This window comes from Hippopotamus amphibius, chromosome 2 (genome assembly GCF_030028045.1).
Source record: "Hippopotamus amphibius kiboko isolate mHipAmp2 chromosome 2, mHipAmp2.hap2, whole genome shotgun sequence".
NCBI classification, from domain to species: domain Eukaryota; kingdom Metazoa; phylum Chordata; class Mammalia; order Artiodactyla; family Hippopotamidae; genus Hippopotamus; species Hippopotamus amphibius.
The window spans coordinates 128,560,615-128,581,735 of record NC_080187.1 but is presented as its reverse complement, the minus strand read 5'-3'; the positions used below and the strand labels follow the sequence as shown (position 1 = coordinate 128,581,735).

General features: G+C 35.8%; 2 protein-coding genes and 1 non-coding gene across 7 annotated transcripts in view; 1 reads left to right on the top strand and 2 right to left on the bottom strand.

Moving 5' to 3' along the window:
* ECM2 (extracellular matrix protein 2) overlaps positions 1-16,336 on the bottom strand; it is a 39,765-nt gene extending 23,429 nt beyond the window's left edge. For 2 of the 3 annotated variants that reach the window (XM_057722493.1, XM_057722494.1), the window contains exons 1-2: positions 16,153-16,336; positions 1,788-2,101 (exon numbers count right to left, since the gene is read on the bottom strand). In XM_057722493.1, the coding sequence (XP_057578476.1) occupies positions 1,788-2,076 (289 nt within the window). In that variant the 5' untranslated portion in view covers positions 2,077-2,101; positions 16,153-16,336. The remainder of the gene's footprint in view (positions 1-1,787; positions 2,102-16,152) is intronic. The other variant, XM_057722496.1, reaches the window with a different exon arrangement.
* The window catches only part of CENPP (centromere protein P), a 226,384-nt gene that overhangs the window by 167,234 nt on the left and 38,029 nt on the right, over positions 1-21,121 (top strand). The gene's annotated exons all lie outside the window — the stretch shown is intronic.
* LOC130847303 (U6 spliceosomal RNA) lies at positions 9,699-9,804 on the bottom strand. The gene has a single exon (XR_009052076.1). It is a non-coding gene; the product is annotated as a U6 spliceosomal RNA (small nuclear RNA).

Genomic DNA, 21,121 nt, shown 5'->3' with positions numbered 1-21,121 from the left:
GGAAATACAAATTAAACCACAGTGTGATACCACTTCACATCCACAAAAATGGCTATATTTTTAAAATGGAAAATAATGGCAAGGATGTGGAGAAATTGGAATCCTTGTACCTTGCTGGTGGATATATAAAATGATGTAGCTTCTGTTGGGAACATTTGGCAATTTCTCAATAAATTAAACGTATAATTACCACATGGCTCAGCTCCTAGGTACCTGATATTCCACTTCTAAGTGTATACCCAGTGGAACTGAAAACAGAAATTCAGATAGATAGCAACTTGTACACAAACGTTCGTAGCTGTGCTATTCACAATAGCCAAAAGGTGGAAGCAATGCAATTATCCATCAATGGATGAAAGGATAAACAAAACATGGTATCTCTCTGCAATGAGATATTATTTAGCCATAAAAAATAATAAGGTACTGGTACACACTACAATGTGAGTGAACCTTGAAAATACAATGCCAGATGAAAGAAATCAGACCCAAAAGGCCACATCTTATAGGACTTCTTTTATGTTAAATAGAATAGGCAAATTCATGGGGACAGAAAGATTAGTGGTTGCCAAGAACTGGGGGGGTAGGAGAAAGTGGGGAGTAAGTGCTTAATATGTATGTAGTTCCCTTTTTAGGGTGAAGAAAGTGTTCAGGAACTAGATAGTGGTAATAGTTGCACAATATTGTGAATATGCTAAATGCCACTGAATTGTACACTTTAAAATGGTCAAATGGTAAGTTTTATGTGTATTTTACCCACAGTTAAAAAAAAAAGTACTGTAAGACCACTGGAAAACATTTTAGGACAATTTAGAAATCTTTAGTATACATCTTCTATACCTTTTAATGTACATCACCCTATATTGCATATTTTTAAAAACAGATTTGAGATCACATTATGCATACTACTTTTCAACCTTTTTATTTTCTGTTATTATAAATTGGATATCTTTCCAGTTAATTAAGGAAATTGACTTCATTGTTCTTTAAGAGTTATGGGTACCCTGTAATTATCATTTTAAATTGCCTGCCTCCAGTCTCTTTTTTCTCTCAGTCATGTTGTAAATGTGACCTAAATTGTTTATTTTCACGGTAATTGTATGTTATTTCTGTTAACTTCGTGGAAATAACATCATTTAGAAGCATTTGGTTTTCTTGAGACAATATATGAAGTATTGGTCACAGAACATTATGTGGTGATAGTTTCGTCTTTTAAAAGTTTTATGTAATGGTAACGTATGTAGAATATAATTACTTTTTCCTTCCAAAGCTGGAAAAATGTGGACCATTAAATATTAGTGTTTAAAAATGCCTAGTTAAAATCTTTGGAAGAATTTCAAAGATCTTTTCAAACTTTAAAAATTCAGTAGTTTGGTCTATATAAAATAAATTCCATGGTTTAACTACATGTTTGGTTGAAAATATTTAATAGCCATGAGTTCATAGACTCATCTGGATCATTTATTTCTATATCCTAGATGATCCATCATGATAAATGACATGTATATTACTATATTATGATTACAACTGTTCTAAGTACATGGTATAGTAAACAGACCAGAAATAATAAACCAAAATTGTAACTATGATTTTATAAATATAGTTATAGGGTAATATTTTTTCTGTTTGCCAATAATTTTGTATTGTAAGTATATTCTATAAATGATTTTTTCAATTATTTCAAAATTTATCTTCTTAGATTAAACCAAAAGATAATATAATAACTTGAATTCTTTGAAAATTTTCTTTATGGAGTTTCTCTCTGTTCCTCTCAACTACTATTTTCTTACCTGGTAACACATCATAGCTTGATTCTACCCCAGGAACATTTAAAAAGGATTCAAACTTTTCCTCCGCACTGTAATCCAAGTTCACCACGGGAATTGTTGCTGCTGGTGTACCTGTCCTCATTTGCTGAATTCCAAGCTGTCTGCTGGACCTGCGGGCGGGCAAGGAACTTTTTCTTAGTCTTCTGTAATACATCTTCCTTCTTTGCTTCCTAGAAGTTTCTTCATTTTGTCCAAAGTCAGTTTGAAAACTGAGAAGCAGAAGAAAACAATACAAGCTTGAAAACTTCATGCTTGCTTTTTTCACTATTTGATTCCTAGGATGAGAATGAAACAGAATTTCAGAGTTAATGATTAAATATTTACCTCTGAAAATTGGCTTATAATTGCCTATATCCCTCAGCAGCAAGTCTTTGAGAAATAACACATATGATATATGGGCTCTTTGCTATAGCATTACTGCCAGTCAGAATTTAGAATTTTTCTGCCCAAATCAAAGAATTTTTAGTATTTTATCTTTATTGCTAGACCAGGTGTGAGCAAACTTTTTCTGTAAAGAACCAGGTAGTAAATATTTTAGGTTTTACAGGCCACACATTTTTTGTTGTAACTACTCCACTCAACCCTTGTAACATGAAGGTAGACAGTATGTACACAAATGGGTGTGGCTGTGTTCCAAAACAGGCAGTGGGTCAGACTTAGCCCCAGGCCATAGTTTGCCGACCCCTCTCTGGACCACTGGGGTGTAGGTTTTCAGAGGTTACTTAGGAGGTTTCTCTCCACCTGTCTGCCACGTCATTCTGTGACTAATATCATCCACAACTCATATTCCCAGCTCTTCTATTTTATTCTTTCATTCTCTAGTGTTATAATTTTCTTTGTTAGGGGTAAGGAGCATAATTGCACCAAATAAAAATAACAGAAAACTAGTATCATTTGTAAAGAGGTAAGAGCACATGGTCTCAGCTGGTCTCAAGAGCAGCGCAGGGCCCTGCACATGGTGAAGCTGAAAAACATATTTGAGAAGTGAATATCTTTTCAAACCTTAAACATGAAGTAGCACAGAACAGAAGTCCCTAAGAGGGGGAAATTCCAAGTTGAGCTCCTGCTCACTGCCTGGAGGGAGTTCCTTCCCAGGCTGAAACCCAGGGCAAGGACCCAGGCAGAGCCCAACAATCTCCCTGAATTGAAAAACAAAACCTGGGGTCCTGGGGATGCCAGAGAGGAAAGAGTTTGCAGAGCAGAGCACAGGGAGGTGGGAGCTACCCTGAGAAAAACCTCCAAAGATATCAAGTCTTCAGCTGAGTACTGATTAGCACATTTGTATGAATAAACTACTCAACACTGTAGAAAGAACTACCATGAAGGACAAAAAGAAAAAATCCTTTGGACAAGAAAAGGCTCAGCAGACTGTGTGTGTCCACCAGTCGTAGTAGAGAACCTTTACTGCAGAGGGCATCAGGCATAGTGCTCAGAAGTGCACTGGCACATCAGAGAAAACAATTTACCCTAGACTAATGGCTGGTCTGATCCCATTCAACAGAACTGAACGGCAAGCCTCCCGGAAAGGACCAAACTGTGTGCAACAATTTAACGATGTCCCAGAGCACCCAACAAGTGCTGGGAAATCCAGCAAAAATTTACCAGGCACACAAAGAAACAGGAATTGTTGACCCATAATGATGAGAAAAATCAATCTACTGAAACCCATCCATAGCACAGCTGACATAATTATTAAGTAGGTCATTAGAAGTTATTAAAACTATAATCTGTGTTCAAGAAGATAGAGGAAAGATATTTAAAGAAATCCAAATTGAACTCTTAAAGATGTAAACTACAAGATGAGAGAGAAAAACTATACTGCAAGGCATAAATAGCACATTGGAGAGTACAGGAAAAAATTAGTAAACTTGAAAACACAGTCATAGAAATGATCCAAAATGCAACACACACACACACACACTCACACACACACACACACACACACACACACACAAGACCAGTGAAAAACATGAGCAGAGCATCATCAAACTGTGGGACAACTTCAAGTGATCAATTTATATCCAGTTCCAGTCCCTGAAGGACTAGGGAGGCACAAAAATATTTGAAGAAATAAAGACTGGTCATTTTCCAAATTTGATGAAAACTGTAAATCCACATATACAAAATCAATAAACCCGCAAAAAAAGAAATATGAACAAAATTATGTCAAATATTCATCATAATCAAATTGCTTTAAAACCAGTAATAAGGAGACCATCTTAAAAGTGAGCAGAGAAAAAGGCACAAAGTTAACAATAGAATATAAGATTTCTCATTCAAAACAGTACAAGCCAATTCAACACCCATTTATGATGAAAACTCTCCAGAAAGTGGACACAGAGGCCTCAACATAATAAAGGCCATATATGACAAACCCACAGCAAACATTATTCTCGATAGTGAAAAATTGAAAGCATTTCCTCTAAGAACAGGAGCAAGACAAGAGTGTCCACTCTCACCACTGTTATTCAACATAGTTTTGGAAGTCCTAGCCACGGCAATCAGTGAAGAAAAAATAAAAGGAATCCAAATTGGAAAAGAAGTAAAACTGTCACTGTTTGCAGATTACATGGTACTATACATAGGAAACCCTAAAGATGCCACCAGAAAACTACTAGAGTTAATCAATGAATTTGGTAAAGTTGCACAATAGAAAATTAATACACAAAAATTTCTTGCATTGCTATACACTAACAATGAAAGGGCGGAAAGAGAAGTTAAGAAAAGTCTCATTTACCATTGCAACAAAAAGAATAAAATATCTAGAAATAAACCTACCTAAGGAGGCAAAAGACCTGTACTCAGAAAACTGTAAGAACTGATGAAAAAAATCTAAGATGACATAAACAGATAGAGAGATATACCATGTTCTTGGATTGGAAGAATCAATACTGTGAAAATGACTATACTACCCAAAGCAATCTACAGATTCAATGCAATCCTCATCAAATTACCAATGGCATTTTTCACAGAACTAGAATAAAAATCTAACAATTTGTATGGAAACATAAAAGACCCCAAATAGCCAAAGCAGTCTTGAGAAACAAAAACGAAGCTGGAGGAATCAGACTCCCTGACTTCAAACTATACTACAAAGCTATAGTAATCAAGACAATATGGTGCTGGCACAAAAACAGAATTATAGATCAATAGAACGGGACAGAAAGCCCAGAGATAAACCCACACACCTATGGTCCCCTTAACTTTGACAAAGGAGGCAAGAATATACAATGGAGAAAAGACAGCCTCTTCAATAAATGGTGCTGGGAAAATTGGACAGCTACATGTAAAAGAATGAAATTAGAACACTCCTGAACACCATACACAAAAATAAACTCAAAATGGATTAAAGACCTAAATGTAAGACTGGACACTATAAAACTCTTAGAGGAAAACATAGGAAGAACACTCTTTGACATAAATCACAGCAAGATCTTTTTTGACCCACCTCCTAGAATAATGGAAATAAAAACAAAAATAAACAAATGGGACCCAATGAAACTTCAAGGCTTTTGCACAGCAAAGAAAACTATAAACAAGATGAAAAGACAGCCCTCAGAATGGGAGAAAATATTTGCAAATGCTGTGACCAACAAGGGCTTGGTCTCCAAAATCTACAAATAGCTCATGTGGCTCAATATCCAAAAAACAAACAATCCCATCCAAAAATGGGCAGAAGACCTAAATAGACATTTCTCCTGAAAGACATACAGATGGCCAACAAACACATGAGAAGATGCTCAGCATCACTAATTATTAGAGAAATGCAAATCAAAACTACAATGAGATATCACCTCACACCAGCCACAATGGCCATTATCAGAAAACCTACAAATAATAAATGCTGGAGAGAGTGTGGAGAAAAGGGAACCCTTCTATACTGTTGCTGGGAATGTAAATTGGTACAACCATTATGGAGAACAGTATGGAGTTTCCTTAAAAACCTAAAAATAGAGCTACCCTATCATCCAGCAGTCCCACTCCCGGTTATATACCTGGAGAAAACCATAATTTGAAAAGATATAGGCACCCCATATTCATTGCAGCACTGTTTACAATAGCCAGAACATGGAAGCAACCTAAATGTCCATCAGCAGAGGAATGGATAAAGAAGATGTGGTACATATATACAACGGAATATTATTCAGCCATAAAAAGGAACAAAATTAGGTCATTTGTAGAGACATGGATGGACCTAGAGAGTGTCATACATACAGAGTAAAGTAAGGGAGGGAAAAGCAAATATTGTATAGTAACACATATTTTTGGAATCTAGAAGAATGGTATAGATGATCCAATTTGCAAAGCAGAGATAGAGACATAGACGTAGAGAACAAATGTATGGATACCAAGGGGGAAAGGGGTGGGGAGAGAGGAATTGGGAGACTGGGATTGACATATATACATTTTTTATACTATGTATAAAATAGACAGCTGATGGGAAGATAGTGTTTAGCACAGGGAACTCTACCCAATGCACTGTGGTGACCTAAATGGAGGGAAGACCAAAAGGGAGGGGATATCTATATGTGTATGGCTGATTCATTTTGTTGTGCAGTGGAGGCTAACGCAACATTGTAAAGCAACCATCCTCCAGTAAAAAAGAAACAATACAAGCCAGAAGACAATGGAGCAACAACTTTAAGGTACTGAAAAAAAAAATCAACTTAGAATTCTATACTCAGTGAAAATGTCTTTCAGAAACAGGCAAAATAAAGACTTTTTCAGATATAGAAAAGCTGAAGGAATTAATCACTAGCAAAATTGCACTATAAGAAATGCTAAAGTGGAAGGAAAATTATATCAGATAGAATTATGGATATACCAAAGGAATGGAGACCACAGGAAATAGCATATATGTAGATAAATACTCTTTTATTTTTAAATCTCTTTAAAAGATGATTAATACAGTCATCTGTTTAACAGTTGTGTTAATACAATAGTACTGTATCTTGGGGTTTCTACCTTAAGCGAAAGTAGAATGTATGACAACAGAAGCAGAAAGGAGGAAGTGTAGATACACTGTTGTAATATTCAGATACTATAAGCAAGGTGGAATATCAGTTGTAGGTAAATTGTAGTAAGTTAAAGATGCATACTATATGCCCTAACCCAGTACACACAAAAAAAAAGTTATAGTTATCAAGCCAATAAAGGTGATAAAGTGGAATAATAAAAATATCCAAAACATAGTACCTGTAAATCATATTAAATGTGAATTCATTAACTGTCACAATTAAAAGGCAGAGACTGTCCAGAGAGAATTTTTAAAAATTAAAACCCAGCTCTTATGCTGACTGTAAGAAACCCATGCTAAACAAAGTTACAAATGGGTTAAAACTAAAAAGGATGGGAAAATATATACCTTGGTAACACTAATCAAAAGAAAACTAAATGGCTATATTAATGTAAGATGAAGAGGAGCAAGAGTAATTAGGTAATGACAAAAGGATCTATTCTTCAGGAGGCTATAATAATTCTAAGCCTTTACGTACCGAACAATACAGGTTCAAATTACATGAAGAAAAAAACTGATATAGCTACAAGAAGAAAGAGGCAAATCCATAGTTATCATCCAGAATTTCTACTTACTTCTCCCAAATATGGATTTCTAAAATAGCAGACAGATCACAAGCTTAAACAGCAAGATAGCACTGTACACCTGTTAGAATGGCCAAAATCACAAACACTGACAAATTGTGAGTTGAGAGTGTGTAGCAACGGGAACTCTTTGATTTGTTGCCAGTGGGAATACAGAACCATACAGCCAATTTGTAAGACCGTTTGGCAGTTTCTAAAAAACTAAACATACTCTTACCCTGCCATTCAGCAATCATGTTTCCCCATGAGCTGAAAACTTATATCCACACAAAAACCTGCACGTGGATGTTTACAGCAGCTGTCTTCATAATTGTCAAGGCTTGGGAACAACCAAGACATCCTTAAGTAGGTGAATGGAAAAATGAGCTGTGTTGCAGACAAACTGGAATATCATTCAGTGCTAAAAAGAAATACGCCTTCAAACCATGAAAAGACATGGAAGAATCTTAAATGCTTATTACTAAGTGGAAGAGGCCAATCTGAAAAGGCTAGTACTGTGTGACTGCAACTATATGTTATTCTGGAGAAGACAAAACTGTGGAGACAGTACAGACATACTTCATTATTACTGTATTATTTTTCATTATTACATACTTTTCCATTATTACCGTATTACTATCTTTGTTATGGTGATCTGTCATCAGGGAGCTTTGATGTTACTGTTGCAAAAAGATTACTACCCTCTGAAGGCTCAGATGATGGTTAGCATTTTTTTTTTAGCAATAAAGTATTTTTTAAATTAAGGTACATGGTTTATTTTTTTAGACATAATGCTATCGAACACTTTATAGACTACACTATACTGTAAACATAGCTTTTATATGCACTGGGAAACCAAGAAAAATTGTGTGATTCCCTGTATTACGGTATTAGCTTTATTGTGGTGGTCTGTAACCAAATACACATCTCTGTGGCATGCCTGTATGTGCGTTTAGTCAGAATTGCATGTTCCTTGATTTATGATCCTACTTTCAGTGTGTGTTTTCGTTGGAGCCAGGTGTTGCTTTTGTTTCCTGGCAGTCTATGTCATTTATAACGGTGCTTCATTGCGTAGAAATCAAATTTTGAATGAATCTTTGAAGTCATCTGCTTTTCCAGTAATGGAAAATTCTTTATCTTCCATGTTCAGACAGACCTGTCAGAAAACTCTTTCTTAGATGGAGATACAATTTGTTGTTCACATCATGGCCCATAAGAGATTTAAAGATAAAAGCCATATTCACACAGTTTTCTTTCTCCTAAGTTCTTAATCTTTTTTTATCAGTGCTCTTTAAGATGTGTTTAAGTTTCTAAAAATAGTACATAATTTTTAAAAACTCAAAATGATACATAGGCATAAAAGACAAGTTACCTTAACCATAAATCATAGTTTAGTTCAAGGGTAGGCATACTTTTTCTTCAGTGTCCAGAGAGTAAATATTTTTAGCTTTGCAGGACAACAATCTCTGTTGAAACTTTGTTATCATGGGCAAAAGTAGCCATAGACAAGAAGTCAGCGGGTGGCCACAGCGGTGTTCTGATGGCACTTTGAAAACAGGATTGTGCCTGTGGGCCATAGTTGCCCAACCCCTAGTTTAAGTGTATCTTTCATGATGCCTTCTAAACATATATGAACATATATATTTAAGCAGAAATGGAATTGTGCAATATACTGCAACCTGTTTTCTTTCCATTCAGTAATGAACTGTGGCCATATAGACATATATGTCAATGTATGTAACTCCATCTGGTCTACGCAGTCTATTTTCATACCATAAGTTCTGTAACAAACAATTTGGTGATGGATATTTAATTTTTCCTCTGTTGTAAACACTCTTGTGGGAATTCCCTGGTGGTCCAGTTGTTGGGATTCTGTGCTTTCACTGCCAAGGGCCCGAGTTCAATCCCTGATCGGGCAACTAGGATCCCACAAGCCGCACAGTGCAGCCAACAAAACAAAACAAAACAAAACACTCTTGTGCATATATCTTCTGGAAATATTTTTTATGTTCTTTTCTTTTTTTTTGATTGAACTATAGTTGATTTACGATGTGCCAATCTCTGCTGTACAGCAAAGTGACTCAAGTATACATATATCTACATTCTTTTTTCATATTCTTTTCCATTATGGTTTATCATAAAATATTGAGTATAGTTCCCTGTGCTACACATTAGGACCTTGTTGTTTATCCATTCTAAATATAATAGTTTGCATCTACCAACCCCAAACTCCCACTCCATCCCTTTCCCTCCCCTCCTCCCCCTTGGCAACAACAAATCTGTTCTCTATGTAAAAATATGGAATGCGTCACAAATTTGCAGGTCATCCTTGTGCGGGGGCCATGCCAGTCTTCCTCTATCCTTCCAATTTTAGTATACGTGCTGCCAAAATGAGCACTTTTATGTTCTTAATTATAATTTTTAATTTACAAATAATGTAATAATAGATTTTCTATTGTTTTTAACTTTATTGTCTTGGGTGGATGTAATTTAATATTTATAAGTCATCTGATCATATTTATTAATATATTTTAAGGCCATGGTATACCTATATACACATTTAGAATTGTTATGTATTTCTGGTGCTTTTATCATTAGGTACTTGCTGTATCTCTGGTAGTGTGTTTTGTCGTAAGACCTACTTTGTCTAACGTAGCTGCTTTCTTTTTGTTAGTGCCTGCTTAATATATTTTTTGCATCATTTTACTTTCAGCCTTTTATATTTTCAATATGCTTTCTATCAGCATGTCATTTTTAGTGCATCTTTCAATTGAAATAGTCTTTCAATTTTTATCTTTCAATTGAAAGAGTCTATTTGTATTTAATGTAACACTTGATGTGTTTGGATTTAAATCTGTTTGCTTTCTATTTGTTCTTCCTGTTCTGTGTGTGTGTATGTGTGTTTTCCATTCTTGCTTGATTTTTAATTCATTGCTTCATTTTTATTATTCCATTAGTAATTATATATTTTTTGCTATTATGTTCTTTATAGAGATTACCACATAACATCATTTACTTATCAAGTCTAATATAAATTAGTAGCTGGACAACTTACTTATCAAGTCTAATATAAATTAGTACCTGGACAAATTAGTACCTGGACAACTTTAACTTTACTCACCTCATCCTGGCACATATACTATATTTTAATTTTGTCTATATTTTGTCTATATTTTAATTCTTAAACCCTCAAAAGATTATTATTGTTGTTATATTTATTTTATGCTAAAAGTTCATTTAGATCGGGCTCTCTCAACCTCAGCACTGTTAACATTTGGGTCAGATAATTCTTTTTTGTGGAGGGGCTGGCTTACACCCAATAGATACCACTAGCACCTTCCTCTCAGTTATAACAACCAAAAATGTCTTCAGATATTACCAGATGTGTCTTGGGAGATGGAAGGAATCAGCCTGCCTCCAGTTAAGAACCACCAATTTACAACAGCCTGAACATTTGTCCTTTCTCTTTCTACTCTTTCTTTCTTCCTGCATCTCCAGTCTTCTCTAAAGATTATTTCCTTCCTAAAAGAATACCTTTTAGTAATTTCTTTAGTGCAGGATTGCTGATGACCAGTTCTTTTGTTTGTTTGTCATATGAAAATGTTTATAGCTGTGTTCATTCTGAAAGGATTTATTAGGTGGGCCAAAAAGTGCCTTTGGTTTTTTAAGTAAAAATAAAAGATATTTTTCATTTTCACCAAGAACTTTATTGGAAAACGTATTCACCCTTTTGTTTCCACTACCTTCTGCCATTTTTCAGGCAACTTCATAACTCCATTTTCCCAAAACTTTTTATCTTTTTGAGCAAAGAACTTTTCTGGGTACCTTTTGTAGTCTTCCAGGGAATTGAAGTTTTTTCCATTAAGAGAATTTTGTAAAGACTGAAATAAATGGAAATCTGAAGGTGCAATATCTGGTAAATATGGCAGACGAATCAGAACTTCCCAGCCAAGCTGTAACAGTTTTTGCCTGGTCATCAAAGAAACATGCAGTCTTGCGTTATCCTGATGGAAGATTATACGTTTTCTGTTGACTAACTCCAGACGCTTTTTGTCGAGTGCCACTTTCAGTTGGTCTAATTGGGAGCAGTACTTGTTGGAATTAATTGTTTGGTTTTCTAGAAGTAGCTCATAATAGGGGACTCCCTTCCAATCCCACTATATACACACCTTCTTTGGATGGAGACTGGCCTTTGGTATGGTTGGTGATGGTTCATTTCTCTTGCCCCACCATCTCTTCCATTCCACATTGTTGTACAGTATCCACTTTTCATCGCCCATCACAATTTATGTTACGTAACATTTTCATTACATTTCAGTACAGAATTGCACCCGAAAATGTGGTCAAGAAGATTTTTTTCACTTATGTGGAACCCAAACATCAGAGTGATTCACACAACCAAACTGGTGCAAATAATTTTCAACACTTGATGTGGATATTTTGAGTATGTCAGCTGTCTCCCACGTGGTATAACATTGATTGTTCTCAATTAATGTCTCGATTGGATCACTGTCAACTTCAGCTGGTCTCCCTGACCGTGGAGCATTGTCCAGCAAGAAATCTCCAGCAGGAAACTTCGCAAACCACTTTTTTTTTTATAAATTTATTTTTATTTACTTATTTAATTTATTTATTGGCTGTGTTGGGTCTTCATTGCTACACACGGGCTTTCTCTAGTTGTTGCGAGTGGGGGCTACTCTTCATTGTGGTGCGCAGGCTCCTCACTGTAGTGGCTTCTCTTGTTGTGCAGCATGGGCCCTAGGCGTGTGAGCTTCACTAGTTGTGGCACATGGGCTCAGTAGTTGTGACTCATGGGCTCTAGAGCACAGGCTCAATAGTTGTGGCGCACAGGCTTAGTTGCTCCATGGCATGTGGAATCTTCCCAGGGCAGGGCTCGAACCTGTGTCCCCTGCGCTGGCAGGCAGATTCTTTACCACTGCGCCACCTAGGAAGTCCCGCAAACCACTTTTGACACATTCGATCAGTCATAGCGTCTTCTCTATATACTGCACAAATCTTTTTGTGCATTTCAGTTGCGTTTTTACCTTTTTTGAAACAATAAAGCATAACATGCCAAAAATGTTGCTTTTTTTTCCATCTTCAATATTAAAATGGCTACACAAAAAATCACCAATTTTGATGTCTTTTTTTAAATGCATGCTGATATGACAGCTGTCACATACAATCTAACAAAATTGTTTCAAATGAAGTTAAAGACAACTAAGTGCTACTAGAGCCATCTTACAGAAAAAAACAAGTGAATGTTTTGGCCCACCTAGTATTTGCTAGATATGGAATTCTAGATTGTTTTCATTCAGTATTTGGAAGATTTTATTCCAATGTCTTATTGTTTCCATATTTTGTAGTGAGTAGTCATCTGTCAATCTAAGTATTTCTGCTTTAAAAGTAACTTTTGGGGCTACTTTTAAGAAATTCTCTTTGGCTTTGGTTTCCAGCTGTTTTACTCTATTGTACATATATATGATTTTCTTGTTTTTATCCTATTTGAGATTCAGAGTACTTCTTAAATCTGTGGCCTGATATTCATCAAATTTGGAAACTTCTTAGCCCTTACCTCTTCAAATAATGCTTTCCTACTTCTCTCTCCTCTTTCTTTTTAGAACTACACTGACATGTATGATAGCCTTCTCATTGTGTCTTTAATGTCACTTTCCCTCTTTCTTATTTTTCATCCTTCTCTCATCCTCTGATTGATCCTGATTATACCACTAACCTCCTGTCCATTCACTAATTATCTGTTCAGCTGTGGTTTATGTGCTATTAAATCCATCCATTGACTACCTTGTTTCTGTTATTGTGGTTTTTTAGTTTTTTGGATTTTCAGTGGGTTCATATTGTTTCTGAGTCTCTACTGAAATTTTCAATCTTGTATTTTACGTTTTGAACATACTAAACACATTCATTTAAGTCTGAGTCTGAAACCTCCATTTTGGGATCCTCTGTATGTCTATTTCTATTGTCTGTTCTTTCTTTTTAGGATTTTAGCCGTTTTCTTCTGTTTCTTCCTATGCCTGATGGCTATGCCTATGCCTATTGCCAGCCATTGTATATGAAAAACTATGAAAATACTTTGAAGCCTAGAAAGATGTATTTATTATTTATCCTAAAAGGATTTACATTCAGACATGAGGCTAAGGGCACTATCTATCATAAATTGAATGATTTGAAGCTGAGCTTCACTATGTCTAATTAATAATTGTACTTTAGGTCCCAAACCAAAGATTGGTGATTTCATCAACATCACTTTTCCCTGCCACCCCTGCTGCTTGGTTGGCCCCATTCCTTGAGTTTTGTTTCTGTCTTGACTTGAGAGGCTGTTTTAAAGCTATTCTAAGCTTCTCAGTCAACCCTTTTGGTTCCACAGATGCCTCCAGAAGAAAAGCTGTTCCAGTCCTCTTCAGATTCCAGTCCTATCCCAGATATTGGCCATGTTATTTTTCCTATTTTTTTTCTAATTACTCTCAGCATGCTGAATGATCTGAGTTGCCTAGTTTGCCATTATGAGAAGCATGAGTTCCCTCAGATTAGTTTTATTTCCCTGAAATATATCCTTTCTCTTAAGACAGTGTTTTGGGTTGTAAAAAATTTTGAATTCTTATATGTCAGAAAATATCATTTTGCTTAGTTGGAAATAGAATTATGATTTTAAAATAATTTTCCTTTAATCCTTTATAGGTATTGTTCCATTTGTTTCTTATATCTGTTGCTGATGAAAAGTTTAACTTGAATCTGATTCTCATCTCTTTTTTCCTCTCTCTGTAGAATTTTTTTTTCTTTCAGATTTTGAACTCATTTTTAATATTCAGAAGTTTTACTATAATGTACAGGTTATTATTTTTTTTTCTTAATGTATCCTCCCTGGGATCTTTTACTCTAATGACTTCTTTCTTTTCCACACAAGTTCTTTTTACACAGTTCTCTCCTATACCTATTCAAGGCTATGTTTTTCCTCTTTAAATTTGTTCCCATCTTCTCTCTGTATTTGAAGGATTCCTCACAGTTTCTGTCTCACCAGAAGCTTCCTTTCTTATTTCACTACTGCAGCTGTATGTCCATGTGTGTATTTGTTTGTAATATATCTTCTCTTATTTCTAGGTAGTTGGTAATAGGAAAAGAGTGGTATCTGCTGAGTTTGCCCTCTTGAATCTCAGGGTTTTTTTTACAACTTCATCCACCAGAATTATCCTCCTCTAGTCAGGTTGTACTTGGATCCTATGCTGACTTGTCACAAGTTTACCTTAGCTCAACAAATAGCAGCCTCTAAGTTATTTTCATGCTGACTAACCTCAGCATGCAATCTTTTTTTTCAGTATATATGTACATTAATTACTACAGCCGTTTCAGATCCTTTACTGTAGGTCATTGAAATGAAACTATATTAGAACAACTTTTCATAATCTACATTAGTTTTAGAAAAACTAACATGCAAAATGTAAGGGAGGAGCAAATCGCCTAGCTGATTGGTGGCTGAAGTTGTCAAAGTCAATTCAGAGAGCAAGCTAATATGTTGGAAAGAAATAGCAAGAGCAGCAGGGGGAAAGCAATATAAAAAGTTGGACTGTGAGACAGGGTAGAAGTAGAATTTGCTGAGTGTCAGGGAAAGTGAGCTCTTACAGAGAGCATAAGTTCTGTGCTTTACATAAAACCTGTACATGGAGATTTTCTTGCTTTGACAGACATATATGTGACTCTCCATCCTGTGGTGGGTGAGAGTTATGAAGAGTCAGGCCCTGGATCTAAGGGTTCTGGAGATAAACTTCCATGAGGGTCTCAGGCATTGTTTTGTCCCTGAGCCTCTTACTTAGCAGGGCATTGCCGTATCTCCCATTATCCCCATCCCTCTTTGTCTTTCTCCCCCCCTTCCCAAATTGGCTCTCTTTTACTTATCCAGAAATCTAAATAGATAAGTACACAAATAAATTTACAGAGCTGTCTTAATTTTAACAAAATCAGAATCTAAATAGTCTCATTGAAATGTTTAAATAATTTTTATGAAGTGGCCTCTTGATACTAATTTTATCATTGATGCCTAGACCTTTGTTGTTTTCAGTGATTTATAGAATTTCACATTGCATTTAATATTTACTCTAAAAACAACTTTATAATTGAATGAATATGTTTCTAGCGGTAAACTTTTATGACACAGTAGGTCTAAATCACTGTAGGTATTATTTTGATCAAGTAAAATTTTCTTTCTTTTTAGAATTTATTGTGTTTATCCCAACATTAAATATCATCTGTAAATCTTGATTAACTTATTGTTTTTTTCTATTAAAGTTGTTCATCTGCTGTCTTAAGTAAGCTTTAAACGGGTTTAAATTAAATTTTAAACTTCTGCACAAAGCCATGAGAAGGCTATTATCCCTTTTAACTTCACTCAATAGGCTTAAAACTGAAAAACATTTTAAATTAATCCTTTATGCTCTTTTAGGACTTAAAAAGAGAAAAGAATGACATTTTCAAACCAACTTATACTTCTATTGAGTATGTAATTCTATTTAAACACAAAAATATATTTAATCCTAATTTCATAAAGTTTTAAATACGTCGGAAGTAGTCATCCTGAAAAAAATAAGTAAACAAAATAATGTACACTTTAAACTTTTAAAGTCTATTAATAAGAGCTAATTTCCTCAAGTGTTAAACATATTTGCAACATAAAACACCCAAATATTAAAACCATTTCACATGCTTTAGTAGAAACTTAAAATTTAAAACATTTTACCTGGAAATCTAAACTAAGTAGGCTTTGCTTGGTGTCATTTAAGTCTCCAGATGAAAATGAAACAAAACCAGAGCTTTCTTTAAAACAAAGAAGGGAATGTTGAAAAATGTTAACTGACTTCTTTGCAAAATCTAAAATAACTGCTTCCCTTGGGGATACATGCCTTTCGGTTCTTTGTGCAGAAAATCAGCCAAGCGAGTAACCAGGGAAAATGGTTACCAAGGCAAATATTTGTTCTAAATTACAGGAAAAGTGGAAAGCAGCAGCGGGGGAGGAAAGCATTAGTCTGTAGGCTGAGAAGGCGGAGTTTGAAGTACAAAAGTAGGGCTGGATTAAGAAATGTGTGATTTTCATAGACTAACTGCATTAAAAATCTTAACATTCATACTAGCCTGCATATCACTTGAGCTTTATCAGACTGCAGAGATGCCATTGTTGCCAAGTTGGAGGACTCTGCGTTCCTGGGATGCCTTTAATTAGGTTAATGTTATTTAGCTCTCCCATTGGCTCTCTGCTGGCCACAACAATCTCACACTGCAATATTGTTAACAAAACAGAAAGCTGTTACATATTAATGTCATTGAAATTATGTAACTTCCAACTTTAAAAAATAACAAGAAAATATGCAAGGGAGCTATGGGTCTTCTGATTAAGGTAACTGGCAAATTAGTTATCTACCTCTACCTCAGGTTCTTCATCTGTAAATCAGCAGGTCAGAGACAGATCAAGTTTCCTGGCCAACAGTGCTCCTTATGGAGACCCTGGGTGAGTTACTGCTGTTTGTGACCAAAGTTTATTCTTTGTACATCTGGGATGCTATACATATCTTTCAAATTTTTGCGCAAATAGAATGAATGGCATATACAAAATGCCTGTCATAGACTAGGTAATTATAATATCTATTTTTTTAATTCTTACTTACCTCAAGGGTCTAAAATATTAGACCTAGAAGAGCTACATTTTTGTTTTTCCAAGCTCTTAACATGACCTGGAGAGATCAAATCAACATGATGGACTGAGCAAATGGGCCAACCCAAATTTCTAAAAATAACAGAAACTGTGTTTGCTTTTAAAAATTTAACGGTGCACTACCAAGTAATTAGTACTATTAGAAGACAAGAAATTTTGAGAAATTCCTTAAAGACTGAAGGCACACAGGCTTTGTCTGACAGACGACACCACAATCCAAAACATGTGTGAGACAAGAACTGTGTGGGTGTTCCAGGGTTAGAAATTATGGATGCTGGGAATGAGATTTGTTGGGAAACTGCACTCAGAAGCAGGACTTATGACCCCAGCCCTCCTGATGTCTCCATCATTTGTTCCAAGTTTTAGGCATTTGCCCCCAAATTGAACCCATGTTTTCATCCACTTGGCCTTGGGTGTCTGGTAGAAAAGGGAACCCCCATTTTCAGAATCCAGACTAGTTCAACCCAGTACAAGCACAAAGTTGACAATCTCCACCCACACATTCAGAGCTTTTGTTCAGTATTTTTAACATAAGCAGATAGCCCAGAATTACCAAACATTTGCAAGTATTCTAACATTAGAGATGGGAGTTCCCCTCATCTCCCTCCCAGAATACCTACCCACAATCAGAAAAGAGCTTTGGAAATTAAGTCAAGAATGAGAAGCCACTACACACCTATTAGAATTGCAAAAATCAAAACACTGATAATACCAAATGTGGGTGAGGATGTGCAGCAACAGGAATTCTCATTCATTGCTGGTGGGAATACAAAATGGTACAGCCACTTTGGAAGGTAGTTTGGTGGTTTCCTAGAATAGTTCAGCAGTCACACTCCTTGGTATTTATCCAAATAAGTTGAAAACTTATGTCCAAACAAAACTGTGCAGACATGTTGACAGCAGCTTTATTCATCACTGCCAAAACTTGGAAGCAACCAAGATGTCCTTCAGTAGGTGAATGGATAAACTGTGGCTCATCCTGCAGTGGAATATTATTCAGTGCTAAAAAGAAATGGGCTATTAAGCCATGAAAGGACATGGAGGAACCTTAAATGCATATTACTAAGTGAAAAAACCATTCTGAATGGCTATGTACTATGTGATTCCAGCTATGTAACATTCTGGAAAAGGCAAATCTATGAAGACAAAAAAAGTTCAGTGGTTGCCAGGGTTGGTGGTGGGGAAGAATGAATAGGTGGGACATAGAGGGTTTTTAGGGCAAGTGGAAATATTCTGTATAATATCATAATGATGGTTGCAATGTCTTTATACAGTTTTCTAAGCTCATAGAATGTGCACACCAAGAGTGAACCCTAATGTAACCAAAGACTTGGGTGGTTATGATGCCTCAGTATAGGTTCATCAGTTGTAACAAATGCACCACTCAGGTGGGAGATGTTGATAATCAGGGAGGCTGTGTGATGAGGGAACTAGGGATGTATGGGAAACCTCTGTGCCTTCCTCTCAATTTTTCTGTGCGTCTGAAACTGCTCTAAAAATAATAGTCTTTAAAAACAAAATGTGGCCTGATTTGAAATGTATACATTGTTTTAGGAGGAAAAAAATGTGGATGACATGCAGTGTTGGACACATTGCTTAGGGCAAACAGAAACTCATATTCTTTTTTTTTTTTTTTTTTAATTTTTATTTTATATTGGAGTATAGCTATTAACAGTGTTGTGATAGTTTCAGGTGCACAGCAGAGCGACTCAGCCATACATATACATGTAACCATTCTCCCCCAGACTCCCCTCCCATCCAAGCCATCACCTAACATTGAGCAGAGTTCCCTGTGCTCTACAGTAGGTCCTTGTTGGTTATCCATTTTAAATATAGCAGTATGTACATGTCAATCCCAAACTCCCTAACTATCCCTTCCCCTCAGCCTTCCCCCATGGTAACCATAAGTTTGTTCTCTTAAGTCTGTGAGTCTGAGAAACTCTTCTGTAATGGATTCCTAGAAGTGAAATGCTGGGACAGAGAAAGCTATTGTTTAATTGTCCTCAAAAGAAACAGGACAGAGACTCCCCTGGTGGTCCAATGGGTAAGACTCTGCGCTCCCAATGCAGGGGGCCCGGGTTCAATCCCTGGTCAGGGAACTAGATCCCACATGCCTCAACAAATATCTTTGTGCCACAACTGAGACCTGGAGCAGCCAAATAAATAAATAAGTAAGAAACAGGACAACTTAACAGTAGCTATACTCTGTCCCAGCATTTCACTTCTAGGAATCCATTATAGAAATGCATCTTTCTCTGCACAAGTGTGCCTCTAGGAAAGTACTTTGAAGCATTGTACTCAAGAGGGGAGGGGATTTAACAGTTAAATACTGATAGGGAACAGTGGGATGCCATAAAGCTATGTAGAGAGTAACTGTTACACAGACATGCAAAGTTTTCCACAATATACTAAGAGGAAGAAAGAAATTTTAAAACAGTACTTGTGCTGTTATGTTACCTTCTTTTAATGTATACAATTCAGCATCTTCTTTAGAGAACAAATTGGAAGAAATAAACAACAAACTGTTAGTGGTTATCTTTGAGTGATGGAATTACGGGAGGATTTTAGTAGGTAATTCTCTATTTTTTAATGTTTTGAGCTTTTCATAACCAGATCAGAAAAAAAAAAAGAATAACTTTTTTTTAAAAAACTTTAAACAGTCAGAGAAACAAGAAACTTAAATAGCAGCATAGAGCCAAGATTATCATACCAAGATTGGCAAAGTTGCAGAGAACCAGATTATACAGTCTCTGAGGTCCCTGCTCTGAAATCTTGTGGGTAAATGGACTGTTACATGAGTCCTTCTGCTGAAATTATGTTAACCACAGTGATACATGGAAAATGCTGGTATTAGTGTTCCCTTCCTGTTTATTATTGAAGCCATAACTATGTTCTAAAGCTGGCTCTGACAGCCACTCTGAAAAGTTTGGTGTTGGTCACCAGACAGGATGTCAACAGGTCCCTCAGTGCCCAGGCTACAAGCACGGCCAGTGCAGGTTCCAATACCAAAACATGTGTTTGAGTAAAGTCATCTTTTCAGTATTTTTACTGAAAGTGGTATAAAGTACCAATGAGTTAGTTTTTCTTTTAAGGATGTAGTTGCTTATGCCAATTTTGTAGATAACACACAGATAAAGCTAAATTTTGAAAATTTTAAGTAGGGCCTCTCTTGGAAATGGGAGTCTTATCTTGCTTCAGGCCTATGCTGTATCCCTTCCTAGTGTCATAGTTAAATGCCTTTTCAGCTAACTTACACTGAAGTGTGACAGTTGCTTCATTTGCTTTCATTGAATTTACCCTCTCAAAGGAATATTTACATTTAAGTGAAGTACTGATGTTTAAATATGCCATGATACATTCCCCTATCAGTAGACATTTGAATTTTTCCCTTCTTTGAGTTTTGGTGCATTTTTCCAGATTGCTCCCCATAAAGATTCTAGTAATGTCCACTCCCACCAGAAATATGTAAAATGTCCATTTACCTGCCACTATTTTTAAATGATTTTCACATTTTTGAATAGGTAATATATATAAGTGGCATAAATTTTTTAAATACACAGTTAAAATTTTCAGTTTTCTATATCTAATACTGGAGGATTGGATGATTCTACCAACCTTCCCATCAAAGACAACTAAAAAAACTTGATCACTATTAAAAAACATCTTAAAATCATCAATGAGGTTAAAAAAAGACCATAAGGAGCCACTGGGCTTAGATCTGAGAGGGTCCATGAGCACCTTTTTGCCCTGGCAGTGTTTGTCAAAAATATTAAAGAGCAAAAATGTCAATGAAAGAGGATATTATGAACAATTCTTGCCAGCAAATTTAGACAATGTGGATAATTCCTAGAAAAAGACAATTTAATAAAACTGTCAGAAGAAGAAATAGAACATCTGAGTTGTCTATAACTATTGAATCCATAATTTCAAGCCTTCCCACAAACAATACTACAGGCCTATATTAATCAACAAATTCTACCAAACAATTCTTTAAGGTCAA